This window comes from Coffea arabica, chromosome 3c (assembly GCF_036785885.1).
Source record: "Coffea arabica cultivar ET-39 chromosome 3c, Coffea Arabica ET-39 HiFi, whole genome shotgun sequence".
Lineage (NCBI taxonomy): Eukaryota > Viridiplantae > Streptophyta > Magnoliopsida > Gentianales > Rubiaceae > Coffea > Coffea arabica.
Window position 1 is genome coordinate 525,068 of NC_092314.1, and position 24,172 is coordinate 549,239.

The window sequence follows — 24,172 nt, forward strand, 5'->3', positions numbered from 1 at the left end:
AGGAAATGCATGCCTGCTTCTTCATCTTTACAACTATGAGAGTGTGAGTTCGAATAGAAACTATGAACTGGTAAACATTACTACATGCGGAAGTTGTCTGGATGCCTTTTCAAGTTAGTTAAAAGAATTTTATTGAATGATAAGCATATATATATTAGTAGGTCGACGCATTTCCTGGAAATTAGAATTTAGATTAGCTGTCTAAATTTTATAGGGATCGGATGATGTGTATATATATATATATATAACTTGACAAGATAGGGCGCCAAATATATATATATATAGCGACAAAACTTTGCACTTTAATTACCAGCTCATATGCACGTAAGCAAGAGTGCAAGGCAAAGCCACAAGTCCCAGTTTGCGAAGAAATACGTTGGACAAAGGCAAATGAGATAATTTGATGTGTGTATAGTAGGCGGGAAATGAGATAATTATTGATCTGGGCGAGTAGTAGTGTTTGCTGTATTAATTTGCAGAATTTTAACCGCTTCGAGCATCTACCCTTTGTCATTTGCAAAAACTGTTTGCTCTTATAGATGCATGACACCACCCGGCCCTCAGAGAATGGGACCATGCACTAGGTATGGCTATTGTCCCTTTACGTCTCTAGTTGCATATATGTGTACGTAGAAACATGGCAGATCTTTTGTGTAAAGTTGAAGAGATGGGAAAAAGATTAGAATTTGCTGAGTTGCATCTTCCTTTCATCTTAGCGTCGTCTGTACAAAACCTTGGCAATAAATCATCATGCATGGCTGGAAGTACGAGCGTATTCAATTGAACTTGACGTTCTAAGCACAAGCCAATAATAAATGTCATGTGGAAAAGGACCCTCCAACTCTAATTGGTATGCATGATGATGAGGATGGTGTTGGAAAAAAGAAGAAGAATGTCTAAAGCTACTGTAGTATCTCGAACAAAATCCCGCAGCCATCCCCCTCTCAACCAACAAGTACATTCGACTACCTTCCTTAATTCCTAGTATATATATATTCACGATATCATTAATGATCAAAGCTCCATGAGAATACACCTTCAAGCGGGTAGAGAAAGGCATGATTAATTAGAACCACAGATATTTAGCATCCACTTCTGACGTGATTTTGGTAGAGCAGAACACGTTTAAAACTCCTGTGATCAGGAGAGGATGGACCTAGCTTGGTGCGTAGCTACCACCATTTTTATAATGGAAGGCATTATGGCATTGCCACTGGTTTGGGTTCTTGCGCCATGAGGTGCAAGGCCAAGAGTTCACAACCCTAGTAATTCACCTTCCTCTCTAAAAAAAAAAAAAAAACAGATGTCTAAAAAAAAGTTAAGAAAAAGGGTTTTAGGAAATAGGAACTTGTTTTGCTGACCAGCTCGGTCTAGCTAGCTAATAAGATATATGGCCTTAAGGGCCGTGCCCCAGTGAAGATAACTCGAGCGAAAAATAGGAAAAATCTCCAAAATGTTTGGATTCACTCGTGAAAAAGTGGATTGGCCAAGTGGCACGATATCACAATACGGGGAAAGAAGGCCAAAAGAAAAAATAAAATTGAAATACCTGTGATGCTGATAAAGTTGCATGTTTCCCGTTGCATAAGAAGCTCAATAAATTGACATCAAAATCCTCAAAGAGATCAACCAATATTTAAGCACCACTTCAATGCTTTTCCTTCATTCCCTGACTAATGAATGCGAAAAACAACTTCCAATGTTCGTTCTTGCCTCAGTTTCCGCAATCTGGTCCTAACTCCCAAATTGCCGGCCGTGAAGAGAAAATCATAAGGCCGCGGACAAGCTGATCGTTTGATCAAATGATCCAACGAACCCTAACCCTAGCTACTAATCTTGACACGCATATATATATATATATATATATATATATATATATATAGAATGCAGATTACGAGAATTTCGCATGCATATATGCATTTAAAGAACTGGAATGAAAACTAGAAAATATATGAGCGAAACAAAGCGGAAAAAACAAACCCATTTGCAAAGGTCTAAAATCTCCATAGTTTGAAAAAAGGTCGAAACTAAGTACAACAATGTCGAAGAAAAAAGCTAAAATCATCTAGTCATTTTACATGAGAGTCTACGAGGCACTAAAAGTTTAAGCAGGCTTCATTCACATGAACCTAAAGATAACTCCCAAAATCATTAGTCAGTAACTAACTAAAACGAATAAGCACTAGATGCTAAGTTGCTAACATACCCCATTGATTGGATCCATATGTAACAGGTAATCAGGGCTTCTACTCCTTTTTGGGCTCCTTGATCAGCATTTCGGACGGCACAATATCCTCAAGAAGGCCATTATCCACAAATGATGATGGAGGAGGAGGGCAATAGCTGCTCTCTTGAACTATCATATGAGCAAATGACGAACTAGGGGTGTTAAAATGCAGGGATGCTGGAGCTGTTGGAACACGGAAAAAGGGTAGTAGCTGCAGCTGCTGTTGTTGAAATTGTTGTGGTTGTTGATGATGATACTGCGACATTGGTGCTGGGAAAAAAGAGGAAGGACCTGGCCCTGAACCTGAACCTGCACCTCCAAAAACAGCACCAATGGTGACAGCTTCTCCAGCACCACCACCACCATTACTACTGCCAACACCACTTGGGCCACAAATGAAACTGGCGGAGCTTTCCGGCACAAGGCCAAAGCTGCCGCGAGAAGTTAGTGGTGTAGGATGCATGTGAGTACCTTCGTAGGTGGTAACCACAGTGGTTGGGTCACCAGATGATCTTTCCACCCTCTTTTTCACACCACATGATGGGCTGGTGCAACGATAATAGCTCCTGTAGTATATATTCCAGCATTTGCATGACCAAAAATCAATTAAATTGTTTATAAATAGCCACAGATCAAGATTAGTATGGAAAATGATCAAAAGAAATAAATAAGGAGATTGACCAGCGTGAAACGTAGAGTATTTCCCAGCGTGTGAATGTGTAGGCGAACATTAGCAGTATGAAATGTAAAGTGGTACCTGGGAAATGGGCTGTTTTTCACAGCTTTTTGGCCATACTTCCTCCATCTGTATCCATCATCCAAGTGATCAACCTCACTCTTAGTCATGAACGCAAATCTCGGTTCCTTTTGCCTCTTTTGGTTTTTCTTTTTGGGCTTCAAGCTAATCCCGGAAAAAGGAAGGGGGGAAAATATCACCTTTTGACGATTAAAAAAGAAATTGTAGGAAAAGCAGCACCTAAATATAAAAGCCACAAATATCAAAAAAGAATTTGCACATATTCTAGCAGTAATTCAATGTAATTAGATCATGCATAACAGAAGCTCCCTCCCCTCAATCCTCGTCACTTCCCCGCACCCCTCCCCCCCCCCGGCCACCCCACCCATCCCGGGGGCAATCAACAAGACGTATCTCCTTTGCGGGTTCTGTTCAAATCAATCATTACTTTCATTCGTCACAGGATATCAAAATTCCAAACTGATATGATACCATTTACCACACCACACTGAAATCTGAAAAGGAGAAGGAAAAAAAAAAAAGAAAATAAGATTGTGCTACAAAAACAGTACTAGTACAAAAAGTACTGCTACTAGAGTAAAATATTTTTGATACGAGGAAAATGAAAAAAAAAAAAAGCAAGAAAGGAGAAAAAAACAAAAAGCTTTACTGTTTCTTAGTCTTGTCTTGATCCCGATCTTCTTGTTCACCCTCCACCGGTGTCTTGTTCTGTTGTTGATCATCATTCTGAGCATCACTGGATGAAGTAGAGACGGATGGCGAATTCGGGGTTGCCGGGGTGGTGGCCACGTCAGATGACTCCGGAGGAGCATTATTATTATTAATATGGTTGGATGGCGGAGGTGGGGGCGGAAGAGGGGACTGGGGCTGAAGCAGGGGCTGGGAAAGGGGGGGAGATTGAAACTTCATGGGAGGTAGCTGCTGAAATACCATCTCATATATGGAAGGGCATGGATAGTCCGGGACTGTTAGCATGTCTATAAATCCAAAAGACTCCATCTTCACCATATCATGATCATGTGGATGAGCAGCTCCACCACCTCCACCTCCATATGATGGTGGTGGTGATGATGCCACTGGTGCTGAACCTATTGGGATGTCATAAATGTTTGGTATGGCGGCCAATGTGGCCGGAATCGGAATCTGATCTGAAAATGTTAAATTCGACATGGGATTTTCGGGTTTTATATTTTTCTCTAACCTTTTATCCTTCTCCATAAAATTCGTCAATATGGCTAGCTAGCATAGATGCTTCATCTCATCATCTCCCTAGCTAAGAGAGAAAATAAGAAAAGCAGAACGAGAGAGAGAGAGAGAGAGAGAGAGAGAGCTAGGGTGGAGTGGTCGTGGTTGGCTTTATATATATGAACTAGTACTACCAGAGCACCAAGTGTGAAGAGAGGAGAGTGGATTCGAGTGGAAGAGGGGATCAGGGAGGGAGGAGTGGTTTTGCGGACAATAAAAGGTTGGCTGTGGGGTGGTAGAGATTCAGTTTATGACCGGGAAATACCGGTGGAGAAGGTGCGTACGGAAAAATAAATGACTTGTGTTTGGCAATTAATGATAAAGGACCGCCCAATGTGATCCGGTTGGCTAGTCCACGCTTTCATACCCGCTTGTTGACCGGTAACCGGATGAGTGTGAACTGCCTTCTGGTTACACGTGCCGATGAGCTTAAATGAAAAGAATTTGAAAAAAAAAATAGAGAGGACAGTAAGCTTTGGCATGTGTGCGCGAGTGGGAATTTAATTTTACACCCCCCCCCCCCAAAAAAAAAAAAAACCCCGGTTTTCGTTTTCAAGTCCAACGGGAAATGCTTACATTCTTTCTTGGAGGACAAGAATGTCCCTAACGCATTAGTCCATCATTTTGCAAATTTTTTTTTTGGAAAAAAAAAAAATCAACCCTAGCAATCTATCATTTTTCTCAATTATCTTGAAATAATCATGCGATAGGTAAATATGATGGTAGTGTATTTTATAGAGATGAAAAGCGCATTATTAACAATAGAGATGAAAAACGCATTATTTGAATTGAGATATTAATTTTTTTTGTGTGTTTGGATTGAGATAATTTGAAACAAAATAATTTACGTCACAAATTTTAATTACGTTTTTATCTATTCAATCACCTTTTTTATTTCACATACATCACATCACAAAAAGTACTACAGTAATTATCTCAAATAAATCATCCAAATAAACTCTTATCCAAACACGTGTGATTAAGATGTAGTATTTGAGTTTTTTTAGGAGAGCATAGGATTGGTTGTATATTTACATCTTCATAATCAATTCAAACTATTATTTTGAGTTCTAGAATTATTTGGATTTCGTCAGTGTAGAAGAGTGTAGACATACGTCTTCCTTGTAAACCGTTTCGTTTTACCAAGTAAAACAGCATATACCAAATACTCCATAAGAATACGTCCATTAGTAGTTGGGTTGGGTGTAAAAAAAAAATTTTTTTAATTAATTTTTTTTTTTTTTTGGGTTTACTTTATCGTGACCTGCACTTGAAAGAGGTACGTAGTTCAGCATTCATTTTTTGGTAATGCTTCCCAAAGTACGTGCTTACCAGTTTAAGTTCATAGCTCCGACGGATAGGTCTAGGCCCCTCATGCCTTTTTCTAGCTATGATGGTTGTATGGTCTCCACCATGATTGAGATATAAAAGGGTACTTATTTTTTTGATGATAATTTGGTATAACTAGAATGATCGATGTTTTGTGTTATTTGGTGGACTTCAAACGCTAGCAGAAGGGACCCCAACTCGACAGCTCCAAGCCTCCAGCTTTTGAAATTTTTCGCACCACGAAAGCTACTTGTTTATCGTCCAAATTAGAATTGTCTGTGCCCGAAAGAAGAAGGTGCCTGATTTTAAAAAAGTGCATTCCAAATTTTTATAAAGGGGCCATTTCGGTAACTCTAACATTCTCTCTCTCTCTCTCTTTTTTTTTTTTTTTTTTACGTCCGTTGAGATTGAAATGAAATTTATTATAAGATTAAAAAGACGCGTTTATTTAGACTGTTTGAAAAGTCATTATTATTTTTCTAAAAATTTTTACATTGTTCTTAAATATATTTTTTAATCATCTTTTTATTGAATAATATATATCAAATCGCCATTACATTACAGTATGTTTTTCTATATTAAAGCTTCAAAAAATAGCAATTCAAATCGGACTTCTGTTTTGGGAGGGAGGGAGGGAAGGAGAGAAAAGAGAGAGAGAAAAAAAAAGAAGAAGAAGAAGTTGTTGGTTAAAAATGGAAATAGCCGCAAGGAAAAGAGAACTTGGATGTGTGGGAGGAGTGTAAAAGAAGGATTCACACGTGTGGTGCAAAGCCCTGACAAGTGTCCTTCATGCTGACCTGATTACCGCGTCACCTTCTCAACGTTAGCTTCCTCCTTCCCCGACAAGCCCACACCGTCCACAGTCAAAAATAAATATATGAATAAATAAATAACCCACAGCCTCATTCACCTTTTTTACTATTTAACTCCCACAAATTTATATACAGTACAGTTTTAAAAAAGAAGAGAAATTAAAATTGGGCTTAAATCTGGATGTCTTTCTTCAGTTCAGTAGTAGAATTAACTGGTGCAGCGAGGAAGAAAAAATAAAATAAAAAATACATATATATAGCTCTTGAATTTTTTAGGTTTATTTTTTTTAAAGCTGATATGGCCTGGAAATAGATTATATGGATGGTTGTTTCTTGCTTCTAGCATCTTGATGATGCCTTTGACCTAATTCAAACTAGTATGAATCGATCACGAACTTCCATGTAACGTATGCCGCCCCAACATCGACCACTTGCGTAATCAGTGACCATTTTCGCTGTTTACATCAATTCAAGAAAGGGTGCAAAAATTAAAATAAAAAAAAATTTTTTTCCGGTCAGCGTTCTTGAACAATTTATTTATAAATTTCTTCTGCACAACATCCATTTCGATTACTGAAAACTGGTCTCATTCTGAACTTTTTTTTTTTTTTGATGTTGAATTAACTAATTTCAATCACGTTCCTACTTTTTGTAATTGATTTTTCATGTGCATTATAATCTGAACGAAATGATAATCAACTTCAACAATTGAGTGCGTGCTTCCGCCATTTTCTTGTCCAATTCATTTGATATTCCTGCATGTAGGCAACGCCTGATTAATTAACATTATTTAAAACATCCACGCTTCTCACTTGCGCTCTTTATTTATTATTAACATTTGCTCAAATGAATATGCCTGCGCTGGGTGAACTTTTGTTGTGTTTTTTTTTTTTTTTTTACAGAACGATTTTGTGGTTATGCCAATTGGTTGGTAATATTTACGAGAATAGGCGCAATGGATGAAAACATATAGATTTATGCGTTCAATTATCACTAATTGTTCCCATCCTTTTTTTTTTTTTTTTTGGGGTGGCGACATAATTAATCAGTTAATTTATTAATTGTATAGCCACGATGCTCGGCTGTGGTCGCCATATAGCCACCACCACCACCAAGAATTTGACGCAGGACAGCGTTACGCGAACTGTTAGCCTCGTCTCAGCTAACACGCGTTATTTCTAAATATTTTCCTTTTTAGTGACTCCATTTGTTCGTCGCGTGTATGTTTAGTTAATGTCGTCAGGCCAAGTTTCATATTTTCTTTTTTATCATATAAATATATATACATACTACTATACTAGTATATATATAGGAGTACATATTAGTATAATGAATCTAGGAGTCTAGACGGCCCACATGCAACTTTTAACGCGCTTTTAGTATTGACCTATAATTAATTCTTGCAACATACGCTTCCCCGGTTCATTGTAAATCGCGTTTTTGGGGCAGATTCCCGGCTGCCACCTTTATTTATGCGGATAAAATTTAGGTATAAAGAAAGATTTTGAGCAACCAAATATATGGTGTGATTATTGTGCATTTCTTTCTTCCTCGCCCCCACAACACTTCCCTCTCTTCCAGGAGGGGAAGAGCAAAACCAAAAAAAAAATAGAAAATTTCAAGGCAGCTACTTGATGTCCTGTGTCACTGTGTGGATCCATAGACCGTAAACGAGGAGGTAAGTTAATAATATTGCAACAAAATAGGTAATAAATAAATGCATATTATTGTCCGATGCCTCATCTCGGTCAACGTGACGTCACTGACTATTCATGCACATGACATGAGATACATCACACGCCTTCTTAAAAACTTCTCTATATATTTTTTTTCTTTTGTATACAGATGAGAAATTCATAACGTAAAGAAATTCATTCGTTTTGATGTTATATCGTACTTTCAAAACCACAATATCGTACTTTTATTCCTGTATTGGTTGACGATGCATGTTTTGTCAGCTGCTCGATCTTCAGCCATAATAAATACCACATTTCAATGGCCCTGATTGGATTGGATGGCTATTTTTTTAAAAAAAAAAAACTTTTTCTTGTAAGAAAAGTATATTATAATAAATTTAATGTACATGAAATAAAAAAATATATTTATAAAAAACGTAAAAAATTTTTGATATACGATAGCAATCCAAACACCACCTTAGTTTATGATCAAGACATCATCATTATGATGATCGAGCTGTAATTGGAAGATTCTTAAACTTTCGAGGTTCATCACGGCGCAAGCCAAGCCCGCCTTGCCATCTTCACCTTGCCTCAACATAATTGAACGGACATGAAGTTGGGTGTCTGGATGCATGTATTGTTCGCACCTACTATGTAGTTAATGTTAGGAATGGGTGCAAGTAGACAATTTTAACTTCATTGAAAAATGTTTTATCGGACAATTTGACCACAGTTTGCTTCCAACTTACGTTTCAGACCAAAAATAAAAATTGCTGCCAAAAAGCAATAAAATGTCTATATGTCTATTTTGTCACGACATCCCAGTTCCCCAACAGCGCGTGAGAAAAAAAAAAAAAAAATCAGCCATTCTAGAGACTTGCACCAGCCAGCCAATTACTATATAGTATATACTACTAATCCATTATATATCCAAGGCATTTTCATTTTTCCCTGCCATGCTAACCAAAAGGATCTGCAAACATGTGATTAGCAGTAACCATTAAATTACTGGTTGCATGTCTACTTTTCGCATAACAGTCGTCGTCGAGAAACTTCAAAGCGATTTTGTTTCAACCCGAAGAGTGTAGGGGTAAATTTTCAAAGCAATTGGCCGGTAGGAGTCGGTCAGGATAAAGAAACATTCATATATTCATTGTTCATAGTACGTTGTCATATTACTGATATATTACTCCAGTATGGAAGCGTTCTTTCCAGTCAGGAGAACTAAAGCGAACTAAGCTTGGATGCAACAACACGAAACCATGGGCTACATCGAACACCGACTTAAATTGACCGGGGTTCCGGTCTCCGTCGCCTCAGCAGTGGTCAATAGTCAGAGGTTTGAACTGTTGTTTGTTGGCATCTAAAAGCAGCAAGGAATGAATAAACATTTGCTTATTCAACGTTAAAATAAAAAAAAAAGAAGATAATTCCATGTGAGGGTGTATCTAATATTCCGAGGTTTGCCAGAACATTTGTCAAAAAACAAAACTCTTTTTCTTCACCACATTCCTTCTCGTTTTCTTCTTCTTCTTCCTCCTCCTGCTGCCATTTACTCCACCATATTCTTTTTTGCACCACCATTGTGGGCCATAACGTGTATCGTTTTACCCGATTTGAATAGTTATAGCATGGTGACGGACGGTCCTTGCTTCTCCTTGTACGGTGTATATATATATATGGCAAGAAAAAACTATGCACATGATGCTACACTTCACATGGAAAAAAGCTGTGCTTGCCAAGGCATCATATTTAGATAGCAAATTATTCGGAAGATGTTCACATGTATGATCAGGTACGTGCGTACTAATCACCATCGCGTCATTCTATTTTACAGAGTGTCAGAACCGGCTTGGAGATGAGACCCCGTCATTCTATTTTACAGAGTTCGGCATCTGACCTAATTATCTTAATGAAGTGCTCAATTGATCTAGCTCGGATCCAATTCAAACCCCATGATGCCTTTTGCCATCCATGAATGTAAAATCGACGACTAAAGAAAATTCTAAGACTACTGCGCGCATGATGGATGAAGGTTTTGCATAGGCTGTAATGACTATTGCCATCCATGAATTAATACTTGCAAGTCTGCAAAACCTGAATGTAGGTGAGAACGAAGAGAAAATTTTTATTATATATATATAGTTTAACCTAAACAACTCTGCTAATTAAGATAGTCACCAAAAAAAAATGTTCTTTTTTTAATATTCTTAGTGGGAAACAATTGTTGGAAAGAGAGTGAAGGGAAGCAAGAATCAAACGATTGGACGGCCAGCATCTATACATATATAGAAGCAGTTAATTATGTCAAGTAGCTAGTCCACCAATTTGCTGCACCCTTTGTGACTACACAGTTGGGAAAGCAAGAGCCTGATCAACTCAACGAAGACATTAGACATGCACACAACAGCAGCCAACTACTTGTGTGGCATCATAAGATACGTATACCGTACGCCTGTCAATTGGATATATCGTATGATGGTTTCTTGATCTTCATCCTTTTTAATTTTAGTTATCTACTCCATATTCTTTTTAACAAATGAAAAATATTCCAACTTAATTAGCCATTAGTATTATACATATGATGGGACAAGAAGTTCTTTGGCATCAGAATTGTTCCCTACACATTTCTTGTCACACCTACACATTCATACATTGAATCAATTTCGACCGTATATATATGAAGTCGGATTTTCTCTACGGAAGCCCGCCCGTTATTTGTTGGAAGATCACAAGATAATACTTGATCCAAAAAATCAGAATTTTCAACAACCGACGCCTAATTTCATGAAACGTTTGATTAATTTTTCCAATCAACCGGTCAATGCGTAGCTTTTCTTTTCTAAATATTTTATGGTCTTTCCGCGTAAACACAACACCGCGTCGTGCAGAGTCGGTAGCATTCTTTTAATTTGATGTCGCCGATCTATAGTAAACTTTTATCTTTTTCTCTTGTAATTAAGCTACAAACAATTATTGTACTAGCACAAGCACAAGCACAAGATGCAAGATTCTCATCATCTCTACAGAATATATTTCTTATATAAACTTTCACCTAAATTTTGAACCAATGTAATTAAGAATCGTCATTCATTCATTCATTCCAGCATAAGATATGGAGAGGGCTATATATAGCTTTGGTTGAAAAGTTGCTTTCTACAGGCAAAAGGCCATGCACCCTTGTGCTATAAATTAATTAAAGAACCCTTTACCCTACCTATCATGCTGGTACGTATATATAATCCAATCCACAGAACCGACCTTTTTTTTATTTTAACTCATCCATGGTGGTTAGTATGTGGGGTTTAATTATGAAGGTACGTATATATCTAACCCATTATTATGCCTATGATCGATCGATGCTTAATTAAAAGAACGTACACACACAAATTTTCTTTTCAAGCTCGTCAGGATAGAGGTCAAGACAGACCTCCCTGGTTCGTTGAATATAAACAGATTGAAATTCCATGATTACCTGCGCCTTCAATATATAGTAATTGCAGTTAGGATTCCTTTTCTAGATGACTGTTGGAATCATGCATCCGTCCATGGCGGTTACTAAACAATTTGCTGCGAGCAAAAAAAAAAAAAACTTTTCTTAATTATCAGTGGAATTGAATAAGGGATGCTTGGATTCTAGACACTAACTACTTATTCCTTCCCATCATTAACAAACTAATGGAGGATCTCTTGCAAGGCAAGTCCTCTTGGTTCAACTTTTTATGGCTGCTTTGAACTTATCGGTTCACAAGAGTGATTGACCACAAGGACTAGGCTTGCTTTAATTTCTTTCCAGGAGAAGACAACTGCCGTCAAATTGGGGTAACTAGTTGGGAGTGATTTCAGAGTTCATGATTCTCTTCTATTGCTACTTCTCAAAAAATAATATAATAAAAGCTTTTTTGGAGTTCTTAATTTGGAATTGTCACAACGAAAAATGCTTATATACTAGGCATTCGACCCCGCGGCTGTCCGCGGGGTGCCCATATTATGGTGTTATTGAGTGATGAAGAATGTAAAATAAAGTAGAAGAAATTATAAATAGAGGGTTATTGTTTTGTTGAATAGTATAGTAGTGATTGTAGAATAAGCAAAATACACCAAAATGGAAAAAGTAAGGAGATTTTTTAAATTTGCTAATAGTTTATGGAGTCACCTAAGGTAAGTAAATTCAGAGTTAATGCAGACTAAAAAGCTGCAACAAAGAAAAATGATTCTGTGCGAAGTAGTCAGTTTTTTGGCAAAAATCATGGGAACAAAACAGATATTCTTAGGTAATTAATAGGGAGGAGAAAATGATAGAAACATAACTTCAATCACAAGGAAAGAAAATAAGTAACTGTAGATTGATTAAGAGTAAACGAGGAAAAGGACAACCAAGAAATGCAGTAAAGAAAAACAAGGACATACCTGACTGAAGCCGGCGCGAAGCTGAGAATTTGATAACAGGCCGGTGCGAAGCTGAGAATTTGAAACAGGGATCAGGAAAAGCCAATAGAAAATAAAGAGCTAACAGGAAGGCGCAAGAGAAAAGAGAAACATCTCTAAAGCATTATAATAGTTGGTAGTCCGTAGATAAAGAAAACCAAACCAAAGAAACTGACGGTGAAAAGGTTAATATAGATAGAACGCATATAGTCTTCAACTATACAAAGAGTTTGAGGTTTGGCAGAAGGAAACACATGCATGCATTAAATCTGACTAATGATTGCAAGTCCACTATGACAGTATGTAATCTGTGAAAGAACCGAACGAAACAAGCATATCTCTATCTGTAAGTACATGACATGAACTGTAACTACAGGTGTAACTTCTAATATGTAACCACGTAAGATAAATTTTGCGCCACGTAACCTTTAATCACCAGGGAACAACCACGTAAATTTTGATAGCATGCGGTGGCATTGTAGAAGAATTGCTATATATTTTGCTAAAAATATCTTAAAACGCAAAAGCTTTAAATTAATAATATTAGATACACAAAAAATTTGTCTCGAAATATTTTTTTTTCAGAAAATCAATATTTTTGTTCAGATATATATTTTGCCGAACATGCACATATATAAAAAGGCACACAACTAATTATCACTTTGTCCTAAACACATTTATGTTATGCTATTCAATCTTAAAACGCAAAAGCTTTAATTTAATAATTGAGTAGTTAACAAATATTATCGAAGTAACATTTTTGAAATAGAGGAAAATTATCCGATATTTTTAAAAATAATTGATCGTATTAATGGAACCTAATACAAAGCGGGACAATTGATTTATATTTATTAGATATGCACATATTGGAATAAGATGAGAAAATAGAATATGAGCACAACAGCAAAAGGAGACAATTAACTTGTAACTGGAGCTTGACGGCAAGCTTTAAATTAATAATTAAGTAGTTAATATTAAAACACAAAAGCTTTAAATTAATAATATTAGATACACACAGAAATTATGTCCATATATATATTTTGCCGAACATGCATATACAAATATTATCAATCTTAAACGCAAAAGCTTTAATTAGCTGTAATTTAATAATTGAGCAGTTAACAAATATTATCGAAGTAACTACTCAATCTTAAAACGCAAAAGCTTTAATTTAATAATTGAGTAGTTAACAAATATTATCGATCTTAAAACGCAAAAGCTTTAATTTAATAATTGAGTATATTAGTGTAACATTTTTTGAATTTTACTTACAAACATTTACGTTTTTAACATAAATTAAATGATTCAAAGTAAAATGTTCATAAATAGCTAGTACTTTGTTCATGTAATAGAGAAAACCAGTAAAGAGCCGGTATGCTTTGGGCAATTTCTTTTTTTACTTTCACATATTTAATTTATGTTAAATACAAAACCTATGAGTTTCCCTTTCATAAAAATATTAGTGTAACACTTTTCCAGTTTTAGCTACAAACATTTATGTATTTTACACAAATTAAATAATTCAAAGTAAAATGCCCATAAATAACTAATATTTTGTTCATGTAATGCAAAAAACCCATAAAGACCTGGTATGTTATAGGCAATATCTTCCATTTGTTTATTAATTATATGTACATGTATTTTATATTGGAACATGTGTAAAGATTTGTAATATAAGTTTTGCAATGTAGTATGGATTTGTCATATTTTGTATTATTTTGAATGATTATGGTTTTGATATGTTTTTCTATTGGTAAAGTAAGTAATTGTTTTGCACTTTTTTATTTTTTTGGTATTTTATTGTTTACAGTATATTTATGTTTTGTCTAATTGTGATTTGATTATTGGTTCTAATTAATTTTATGCTTGTGAAAGTTGTGAGAGTGGATTAATTGAAGGATTTCTTAGTGTGTATGATGGTATAGTTTGAGGTGTATTATTCTAGGTTGTGTTGATTTTTGTAATATTTAGTATTGATTAGTAATGTGTAAATTGTATAAATTTTTTAATTATTTGTTGCTGGTACTATTTAACTTGTGAAGAGTAATTTGGCAGCCAAGGTTGCTGATTTTGTTTACGTATCATATATATATATATATATAGATATATATATGTTTGCTATATATGGATGGATATAGTGGTATTTTTCTTATGTCCGAAACCCAAACACAGTGGACCAACATAAGGCGGCAGACCAGAAAAGATTTCGCAAAAACCGTGAGAGGTCCAATAAATCCGGGCAGACATATGCAGCAGGCAACGGGCCAACCACTAAAAATATTATTTACAATAAAAAGACGAAAAAGGCCAAAATCTGTAGAGAAACAACAACGAAACCAGTGTAAAAGGGTAAAATTGGAATAAGGCGACCAAAATTTAGAACCTGTGGCCGACAAGCATGAAACAAAGATGACCCCACAATGAGTTCCATCACACCTACAAAGACAAATGAGGACAAAATCAATGCTCAAATTACAAAATAACCAGTGGAAATCACTGTTGCCAACCCTTCGGCGCTTTATGTAGTTAGAGATATAGGTATGTATGTATGTATGTATGAGTTTTAGAATGATACTGTCTGTAATTTGGAGATGTGCTCGGAGCTAGAAGCAATTTATATTTCTGGGCTAACGCAGCTCTTATTAACAGTAGTTGCCACCAGGACTTTAAAAAAAAAAAACTAGTTTCTTAGAGAGAAGAATATGGGACTAAAAAGTCTCTTCCCTTGAATTGGAGAGCAATTCTCTCTATCACACCACAATAAAATTAATTTAAAAATTATTTGTTGAAAATTAGCAACGGCCATGATATATTTCATCATTTTCGTTAGCTGTACACAAAATGTAGTAAGAAATATATCGACTAAATTCTACCACCATCTGATTGATCATTACAAACTTTCTTACAGTTCAAACCTATTTTTTTTTTTTTTAAGTATGTAAGTTGATCTAGAATTTTTTTTTCAAAAAAAAAAAAAAAGAAAAAGTAAATAGCCGAAGGGGGTTAATCAGAAAAGGTGAGATGAACCATCTAAATCCGTGCTAGTAAAAAATATTCGAAACCGATACGTACTACTACTATCTTCCCGTAACACCTACCAAGATAGTAATAAGTACCTGCCAACCCAAAAGATTTGGAAGCATCCCTTGGCCGTAGCCTTAATCAACGGTCCATTAATAATAGTAATGTAGCAGTAGAACAAACTTAATCAATTGGCACGGGTCCGGGATGCATGAAACATGAAACAAATGGCTAGCGCCTAGTACTACACTACTTAGTAGAGTATTTACTAGAGAACCACAATTAAAAAGGAATAATCATCATCATACTCGTGAATGACATGATGTAATATGGACGACCCATGATTGGTTAAGAGTACCGGGGCTGTGGATCCGAATCGAACCCGTTGACTCTGTCAATCTCCTCTCTTCTATTGCTACGAGTGGTACGTGGCCGATGATTGCGGCCATTTATTTATCCCTCAAAATTTTCAGGTTATTATTCTATTAAACAAAAATTTAAAACGCTCAGTGATGTCATCCCATCGTCACTTTATTTATAAATAATACGAGTAGTATATATATATACATATATATTTTTTTTTGAATGTGGGACTGGCGACTCATCTCTGGATTTCGGAATCAAAACGCTGCCTGCTGCTGCTAGTACTCGTGGACAAAGTGTTATAGTAGTAGCAGCAGCAGCAGAGTAAGTACTGTTGCATATACTGTATAAAAGCAGTGAGCGTAGCAAAATCAAGAAAACCAAAGCAGGCAGCATCATCCCCATCCCCATGAGGTAGAAGAAGATCTGGGCTGGGGTGGGCACATGATGATGAAGGTCAAGGTCAACAGCATTAATGTTTGTGGTTGCCTTGACTCGAATCGATGGGGAGTGGGGGGCACCGTTTGATTTGAGAGCTTACCGCGTCAAACACCAGAAGCTGACAAATGCAGGTCTGGACAATATCGGCTTCGTTTTTCGTGCACGTCTCTGTAATCAACGCATTTCTACTCAGAGTTCTCTTCCTGGCTCTTTTACTCATCCTTTTGCCAGACTAAAACTCTTCTTTAGCCACCCATCTTGTCACCCCGCATCCCAAAATTTTTGTTTTTTTTTTTAAAAAAAAATATATATATATATTAAAAAAGAAACTGAAGGAGCTAGCGTAATTCTTCAATTTGACGTGGCTGTTTCAAGTAGTTCTTTGTTCAAGTTCCCCGGGTGCATGAATTGCATTTGTCATCATCGTGTTACAACAATTAATACTAGTAGATGACAAGAGAAAATAGGTCTATTTGTTTGCGCGTTGCATGTGGAAATTTCATTTTCTTTTCGCTAGTCCAATAGCTCATTATTAATGTTGTTTTGGAGCAAGTTTGGTCTGAAAGGGCGATTGAAAGCAAGAGGAATAGCTGCTTCTTTTCTCACAGACCAAGCGTACCACTAAAATATGGTGGCCACTGATTAAATAGCGGGTAGCCCTCGAGAAAAAACAATATATAATTTTGGGAGAGCATGATTGAGAAGACTCTGGGTAAAACATACAACTACGGGAGAGAGAGAGAGAGCTAGATTTTTTAAGTGCCTTTGAAACACCAAAATGTCTTAGATCATGGTAACTATTATTCTTGTTTGAGCAAATTATTCGGATGGTAACTAAACGTTTAGAATCGTTGAATTTTGATCACTGAACTATTAAAAACCTGATTTTGGCTCTTGAATTATCTAAAATTTAGTTTTCGAACCATTCCATCAAATTTGATCGTTAACTATGTCAAATCTAAGTATTTACATGATTCGCGAGACAAAAGAAAGAGGCATAATTAAATCTAACCCGAAATCTAAACTTTACATAGTTTAGTGGACAAAATCAAATTTTTAATAATTTAATAGCCAAAATTTTGATGACTTCAAAAGTTCAGTGATCATCCGGGGGAATTATTATTTCACGGAAGAATCACGTAGTCCAGAGAATGGCCCATAACTTTCGAGAGGCATTATTGACGTTAACAGTTGGTTTCCTCTGGGTTCAATTTCAACTGTCAACACGGAGTTTGAAGTCCCACAAAGATTCCCAGGCATAAGACACGTCCCCCGAGGTCAAACATATCATCACATCTCATCTCAGACTATAGATATATATATATATATATATATACACACACAAACACACACATATGGGCTACGGGCGCCCTAGGCCCCTTCCCTTTTGTATGATTCTGAGTGCTTAAAAGAGTTGAGCCAAGCCAACCCTGAACTTTTGTCTCCGCTTCCCCACCAGGTGTGAATGCTCAGCTCATTCTGCTTTGGATACTCGGCCAATTTCAACTAAAACTCGTCTGCAAGAATACAAGCAAGAACTTGGTCCCAGCCCTTGTTAGCATGCAAATACGACACAACTAGAAGCATTGGCTTGGTCAGAAGCACGTCATATTAGGTCAAAATCCTTTTTGACAACAAAAAAACTAGGCTTTTTTTTTTTTTTTGGCTGGAAAGAGTTAAAGGAAGCAAATAAATATATGCAAGGATTAAAAGGAACACACATGAACGATCTGTCTGACCGCTTTCGAGGCAAAGAAAACTTGAAGGAAAAAAAAAATGCTATGTTGACTTTTAATGCTGAACAGGTCCTGCCCGGATCGCAGAAGCGGATGTGACCCAAAGGAATCTTCAGAAATGTTTCAAAAGGTCAATCATTAAATATAGCAACTTATGGTATACTGCCACGCCTTGAAGAAACCGAAATTGAAAGGAAGGGCGTTTTCTGAACTTTAACAGTCTTGTATCGGTGAATCTTTCATTGACAAACAGGACGAATCAATGCTTAAAACTAATACTATATGCTCCTCAGATTGTAGATGGCATTGAAAGCCGTGAGTTTCTCCATGAGAAAATGGAGCGACAGCCAAGTTTAATGAAGCATGCATGCACCAAAGCCCGCACTTTGGTACCACGATCATGTTCTCTGGGTTACTTTATGGATAGGTAAAAGGGCGAATACAAAATGGACCGATAAAACCAAACCAATTTCGACTACACTACACTACCATCCACGATGATGTAAACAGCGCCTAAGACTCGAGACTGGCATCATCTGAGTCCTCCAAAAATCTTACCCCCCCCCCCCCCCCCCAACAAAAAAAATAAAAAGGCTGCTTCTAACTACTCCTTCCTAGGACCTAGTCGGAATTAGCTTAAGATCAAATTAGATTCAATTCCAAACCGGATGTCTCCTGAGCGAAATGTGTTCAAAATTAGAGATGGATCCTCTAAAGGTAAAATCCAGTGCCAGCTGGGGCAGGGGTACTTTTCAGAGACCATCAAAGAAGATGGATTTCTGCTTTAGCTAAAAGCTGGGACATCCGACCAACGTCCTTGCCGAATTATGGAGGATACAAGATGGATTGCCACTGTCCAAATCTCTCAACATGCAATATGTAGAAGTACAAATAGATGCTACTGCTGCAATTGAATTTGATTAAATAAGCAGACTCTTCCGCTTGTGAATTTGTATCAATCGTCTCTGATTGCAGGTACCTGATCTGTCACTGCAGAAAGCAAGACTTGCACATGTTTATTGACAAGCCAATAGGTGTGCAGATTGGCATGCCAAGTTTGGAGCAGATCAGACTTAACCATTCTCTTATTTGAGGCAATGTCTCCTGCGATGTCTAGTTTAATTTTGGATGACATAAAATGGATATGTTTCCCTCATTTTGTAACTAACTCTTTATCAATATCTGCATCTTTTTTACCCCAAAAAAAAAAAAAAAAAAGGCTAATGGACTGCTCTTAATCGAAAACTTCAAGCCAGGGGAGAAGGGCATCCCATGTAGGGCCAAAGTCATTTAATCCAACAACAGAAACAAGCACTGCTAACTTTATCGAGCCATCAAGCAGTTCAAGAAAACAAAAAGCGTCAAAGAAGCAGATATTTCTACCCAATATTACAGCTCTAAACTCACACTTCAAAGCTGATGCGGTCTAATTTTTCTCACAACACGTCTCTTGATCGCAAACAAGATTCAGAATCGGGAATTTAAAGGATGACCAAAGCATCCTCGCTGATGATATCAGGCAACGAAATCGTGACTGCTAACCTTAATGACAAATTCGTTAACCTGACTTGAAATATGGATTGCCACCAACTGTAAATTGGAAGGTACAATATGGTCCTTATGATTCTGTGGTCGCGATAGCTTGTCGTGTTCTTCGTTGATGTACATCCCAGTTATATACACGGGCAATTGTTACCTGAACAAATCACATAATGCACTACCTTAAGCAATGACAATTAGATAAAAAGGCTAGGTCTAGTTGTTCTAGTACATCAGAGGTGTCCAATCATTTTCGTGATCAAACTCAAGGAGACTGGACAGCTTGTTGATTATCTATTTGTAAAGAAGAAGACTTAGACTTTAACAATTGAGGAAATTTAATGGTCATAGTACCTGCGTAATGGTAACTTGATCCCTTAGAAACTGTAGATCGGCCACAAGAACTTCTAAACTTGCTTTAGCATTCTCTAAATTTTTTTGAAGAAGAGCAGTAGCCTGCATTACAAGGTTATTTAGAACTCTTAAATGTATACTCTACATGTGTCAAATGTGAAAGAGCAAATATAAGGAGATCCTAATATATGTAGATCCTAATATATGTACCTCTTCACATGAATACTCAAGCATGACATTGGCTCCAAGCCATAGGCAAACAGAATCAGCATCTTCAATGCGAGCACGGGAATAAATGCCCTCTGACACTTCAAAATCAGCTAGTAGAGCCTGCATTCAACATGTAATATATATACACATATAAGAACCATAACTTGATTTGTCCACATGGTTGTAGTTCAGAAAATGAAACTGAAAAACTTGGCAAATGCGAATGCAAACAGTGTAGTTCATGGGGAAATACTTATTCTCTCTTGAAGAAGCACCAGGAGACAATCTTAACACACATACAAATTAAATACTCCGCACACCACCAGGCCAATGATCTTGCTGGGTAAGCAGTCAAAGTTTATCCAGAGACAAGACAATCAAAGTTGGGTAAGCATAATGTGGAAAAAAGTAAAAGGAAGAAGAATTACCATCATACTTGCATGTTTGGCTAGCATTATCACACTATGGCATTCGTAAGTTTTACACTCAAAAAATGTTGGATCCCTATCTTCATCTATATTTATGGAGATACATATACTGGAAACAATAATTACGATCCCTTGTTAATTTATTGTCTCAGTATCTATCAAGATAATAATTCTAAATCAATTGCTGATCCCACAATTTGGAAACTAAAGGCAGTGACACCACACAGGCTATCTACTTCAAAAATTTTCTGAATAATTGCAACTTAAAATTCTGAATGACCAATCAAATTGGCACAAGCATCAGGACCAACTTCTTTGCCATGATAACAAAAAGCTATCAACAAAAGAACATGAAAGCTACAAAACCTGACTGACATAATTACATCATAGGCGAAAAGCACCAGCTAATGTTTCAGATGCATAAGAGGACAAAACAATAATACACACTACCAAAACGAACCTCACCAGTACCCTTCTTAGCTTGCAGGGCGGCAACTACATCTAAGCACTTCTCAATGTCGGGAATTTTTGCCTGGTATATGAAAGGCAACAGGAAGTGTAAGTAAACCCTACGCATAAGAGGAAAAGATTGATAAGCAGCAAGAAAGTAAAATATTTGTTCTGAATAATGGCCTAATATAGTTAGGAAGAAAAGGTCAAAAGGAGCCATGCAAGTCTTAATTTCTATCATAGAAACTTTCAGAGCCAAAAGATTCGAATAACTGATTTCACAAAACTTTAGTTACTAAGGATTTTGTAAAATGATATGAATAAGATTCAAAACATGCAAAAGAATTTCAATTTTGTTTGCCTGAGGGCTTAAAAACACAAAATATAGTATTATTGATTACTCAGGTACCTATGTCACATGCAACTCAATTTCTTTTGGAAGCTTTGCACTTGAGCAAAAGATAACGTACTTTACAAGTTCTAGCTTACTGTTGGGGTTTATGTAGCAATGCTTGGGCCAACTGTACTTCTTTGTACAAGACACCTATAAGATGCATCCCAGAGAACAACATGCAATCTATCTATCTCCAAAGCTACATAGTTTAGCAAAAACAATCACATTTTAACCATTGTTAGTTTCAAAATTGTGAGTTTATGTATCACTACCTACATAAGACGCATATGAGGCACTTAGAGGGTGCATCACTAAGAAGAAAAGTGCATCGTGATCTGCCTATATAGTTAAGTACCTTGGAAAAAAATTGCTTTTACAAATTCATAGCATAAAATTTGTGCTCATGGAGAACTATTTCAAGTTTCCAACCCTCAATATTCACTCCCTTCAATGTGAAAACCATGCATCTATAAGTATGTATTATCTGCATATACGGACGCACACACACAGACAGACAAGTACCTGAAGGTCTCTCTGCTGAGCCAGAAGTTTCATCTCAACTACCCTGTACTGCTGAAGTCTGCAAAAATAAAAAGCAAGTTCAAAGCTTATAAACAAGAAGATACTATACAAGCAGCAAAAATGTCTATCAAGGATATGCAAAGCTCAAGATGAAGCTAGAAAAGGTGTGGAAATGAAGCATAGATGATTAAATATAGTTGATAAGCAACATTAGGACAAGTAAAGAAAAACATGTTACCAGGCATGTATTTATCCCAGAAGTTACCTGACAAGGCAGCCAACTAAGGCTAGAAGTTATTACAGCAATGGCAAAGTAAAAGCAAAGAAACTGATAGATGTAATAGAAACACCAGATGAAGGAGAGAACTCAGAACATCATCTAACAGCAAATGTGACCAGAATTTGTAAATGCACAAGCTTATGAAAACATAAGATTAGATGGTTCAGAAAGATATTATAAATACTTGATGACCTTGGAGTGATTGCAAGACTAGTAAAGCAGCATGCATAAAATCTACCATACAGCTAAGTTACGGCTACAAAGCTATGTGATCATGATCTAACAAATTACAACAGCATTACCAGCCAAGGTAAAAATCATCCAGTTTCTTCAATTCAAACACAGATTCATCCTTGTATCTCATACTTGTGACACAGAACAGAGCCTCAATCCAGAGGTTATAGATCTTGGATCTGTCAGTTATGTTATGGCCAGATTCCTATATGTGATTAAAATTCAGTACCGTGCCCAGTCGGTGGACATACTATTCATATTACAGTAACAGTCAAATACAATAAGCAGAGGAAGACAGAATGATAATCCAGACAAAAACCAGAGACACGTTAACTAGAAACAAAGAAAGTTTCAATCTTTCACAAAAACAGTCTCAAAGTCATTCAAAACCAAATATATTACTTCTAAGCCCAGCTTTTGCTCAAACATTGCCCTATCTGCAGTTTAGGTAGATACTACTACAGAACTTCTGTTACAAAGAAAAAAAGTTAAACTTGGAACCTTGCTTTATCCTGCCAACTAAAATTGAAGTAACAGACAACCACAAGGACTCAAACTTGAGTCCAACAATGACTCGCAGTAACATCTCATAAATAAGCTTTTCAACATGGTCAAGTGTACAAACTAGCTCACTACAAAGACTCAAAACTTTAGTCCAACAATGGCTCACAATAACGTCTCATAAATAAGCTTTTCAACATAGTCAAGTCTACAAACTAGCTTACTATGATCATGGGTTCTACACCCAAAAATCAAAGTTAAACACCATTAAGTCCAACACCAGGCTCTACCAATCGGACAGCAAAGAATAATAATGTATTAAATACTAATAAATATGAACATTACACACTAAAACCACAAATAAACCCACCAAAATATACATTGATCTGAACTAATAAAAAACCAAGCGTAACATAAATTATACATAAAGAAACAGATAGCAAGAAGAGTGGATATGTGAAAAGAAGGGGCAAAAGGGATGACCTTTCTTGGAAGAAGGCGAGAGCGGAATTGGCATCCAGGCCCGATTGGGATAAATATGTTTGGACATCCTCTACGAAGGCGGCCGCTGGTATTCCTCTTCTCTCCGTCACAGTTCCTTCGATTGCTGATGCTGATGTTGACGCCATTTTGCTTCTTCTTTCCGGAAGAGGGAAAGTAAAAAAGAGAATAGAAAGACCGAGGAACAGAGAACGACCGATTCGCTCAGTTGAACTTGGAGCTGGATGGACTCAACAGAGAGAGTGTCGTTTCATCAGGGAAAACGTAAAAAAAAAATTCTTTAGAAAATTCTTTGATCAAAACATTTGATGGTCTTTTTCCTGATTACCTTTTAATGGTTATGTGATTCGCTACCAAACTTTTATTGGGCCGACGCTAGGTAACTTTAGCATGTGGTTAACTCGAATTGCTCCGGTCCACTGAAGCAATGTGGGCTTTCGTACAACAATTCATGTTTGGAGCAGGAGGGGCCTCGGAGGCGGGCAACGATGTGAAAGTCTCGGATACAAAAGTCCACTTGGCTCAAGCAATTGAGCAAAAGGGATAGCGTCTGATCAAGAGGACAGACAACAGCCTGCTCCTGTCTGAGTATGTGCCATCTGGGCTGGGTTTTGGTGTTGTCGGCCCATAAAATTCCAGAGAGTCAAAAGTCCATTTATATATAGTTGCTACAAGGATGACTTGCCAAAAAAAAAAAAAGGAAGGTAGCGAGAGAAGAGAA

The 24,172-nt window shown here is 36.8% G+C and overlaps 2 protein-coding genes and 1 long non-coding RNA gene across 3 annotated transcripts; all 3 read right to left on the reverse strand.

Moving 5' to 3' along the window:
* Positions 1 to 1,983: 1,983 nt before the first annotated feature.
* LOC113733864 (uncharacterized) lies at positions 1,984 to 4,531 on the reverse strand. Its single transcript, XM_027260073.2, has 3 exons — positions 3,634 to 4,531; positions 2,985 to 3,128; positions 1,984 to 2,793 (listed from the first exon to the last, which is right to left on the reverse strand). Exons 1-3 carry the CDS (start codon positions 4,200 to 4,202, stop codon positions 2,247 to 2,249), a joined length of 1,260 nt encoding a protein of 419 aa, XP_027115874.1. The 5' UTR covers positions 4,203 to 4,531; the 3' UTR covers positions 1,984 to 2,246.
* Positions 4,532 to 11,053: 6,522 nt separating this feature from the next.
* LOC140037482 (uncharacterized) lies at positions 11,054 to 12,774 on the reverse strand. Its single transcript, XR_011841358.1, has 2 exons — positions 12,460 to 12,774; positions 11,054 to 11,619 (listed from the first exon to the last, which is right to left on the reverse strand). It is a non-coding gene; the product is annotated as an uncharacterized lncRNA (long non-coding RNA).
* Positions 12,775 to 19,298: 6,524 nt separating this feature from the next.
* Positions 19,299 to 23,754, reverse strand: LOC113733866 (prefoldin subunit 3). Its single transcript, XM_027260076.2, has 6 exons — positions 23,434 to 23,754; positions 21,936 to 21,993; positions 21,030 to 21,101; positions 20,142 to 20,261; positions 19,932 to 20,033; positions 19,299 to 19,734 (listed from the first exon to the last, which is right to left on the reverse strand). Exons 1-6 carry the CDS (start codon positions 23,577 to 23,579, stop codon positions 19,657 to 19,659), a joined length of 576 nt encoding a protein of 191 aa, XP_027115877.2. The 5' UTR covers positions 23,580 to 23,754; the 3' UTR covers positions 19,299 to 19,656.
* Positions 23,755 to 24,172: the final 418 nt, after the last annotated feature.

Coding starts and splice junctions, on each gene's coding strand:
- LOC113733864 (XM_027260073.2), bottom strand. CDS start 4,202: ATGGAGAAGGATAAAAGGTTAGAGAAAAATATAAAACCCGAAAATCCC. Junction 3,129..3,633: donor CAAGACAAGACTAAGAAACA/GTAAAGCTTTTT, acceptor TTCCGGGATTAG/CTTGAAGCCCAAAAAGAAAA. Junction 2,794..2,984: donor AAAAACAGCCCATTTCCCAG/GTACCACTTTAC, acceptor TATATACTACAG/GAGCTATTATCGTTGCACCA.
- LOC113733866 (XM_027260076.2), bottom strand. CDS start 23,579: ATGGCGTCAACATCAGCATCAGCAATCGAAGGAACTGTGACGGAGAGA. Junction 21,102..21,935: donor CTCAGCAGAGAGACCTTCAG/GTACTTGTCTGT, acceptor TTCATATACCAG/GCAAAAATTCCCGACATTGA. Junction 20,262..21,029: donor CTAAGAAGGGTACTGGTGAG/GTTCGTTTTGGT, acceptor TGTTGAATGCAG/GCTCTACTAGCTGATTTTGA.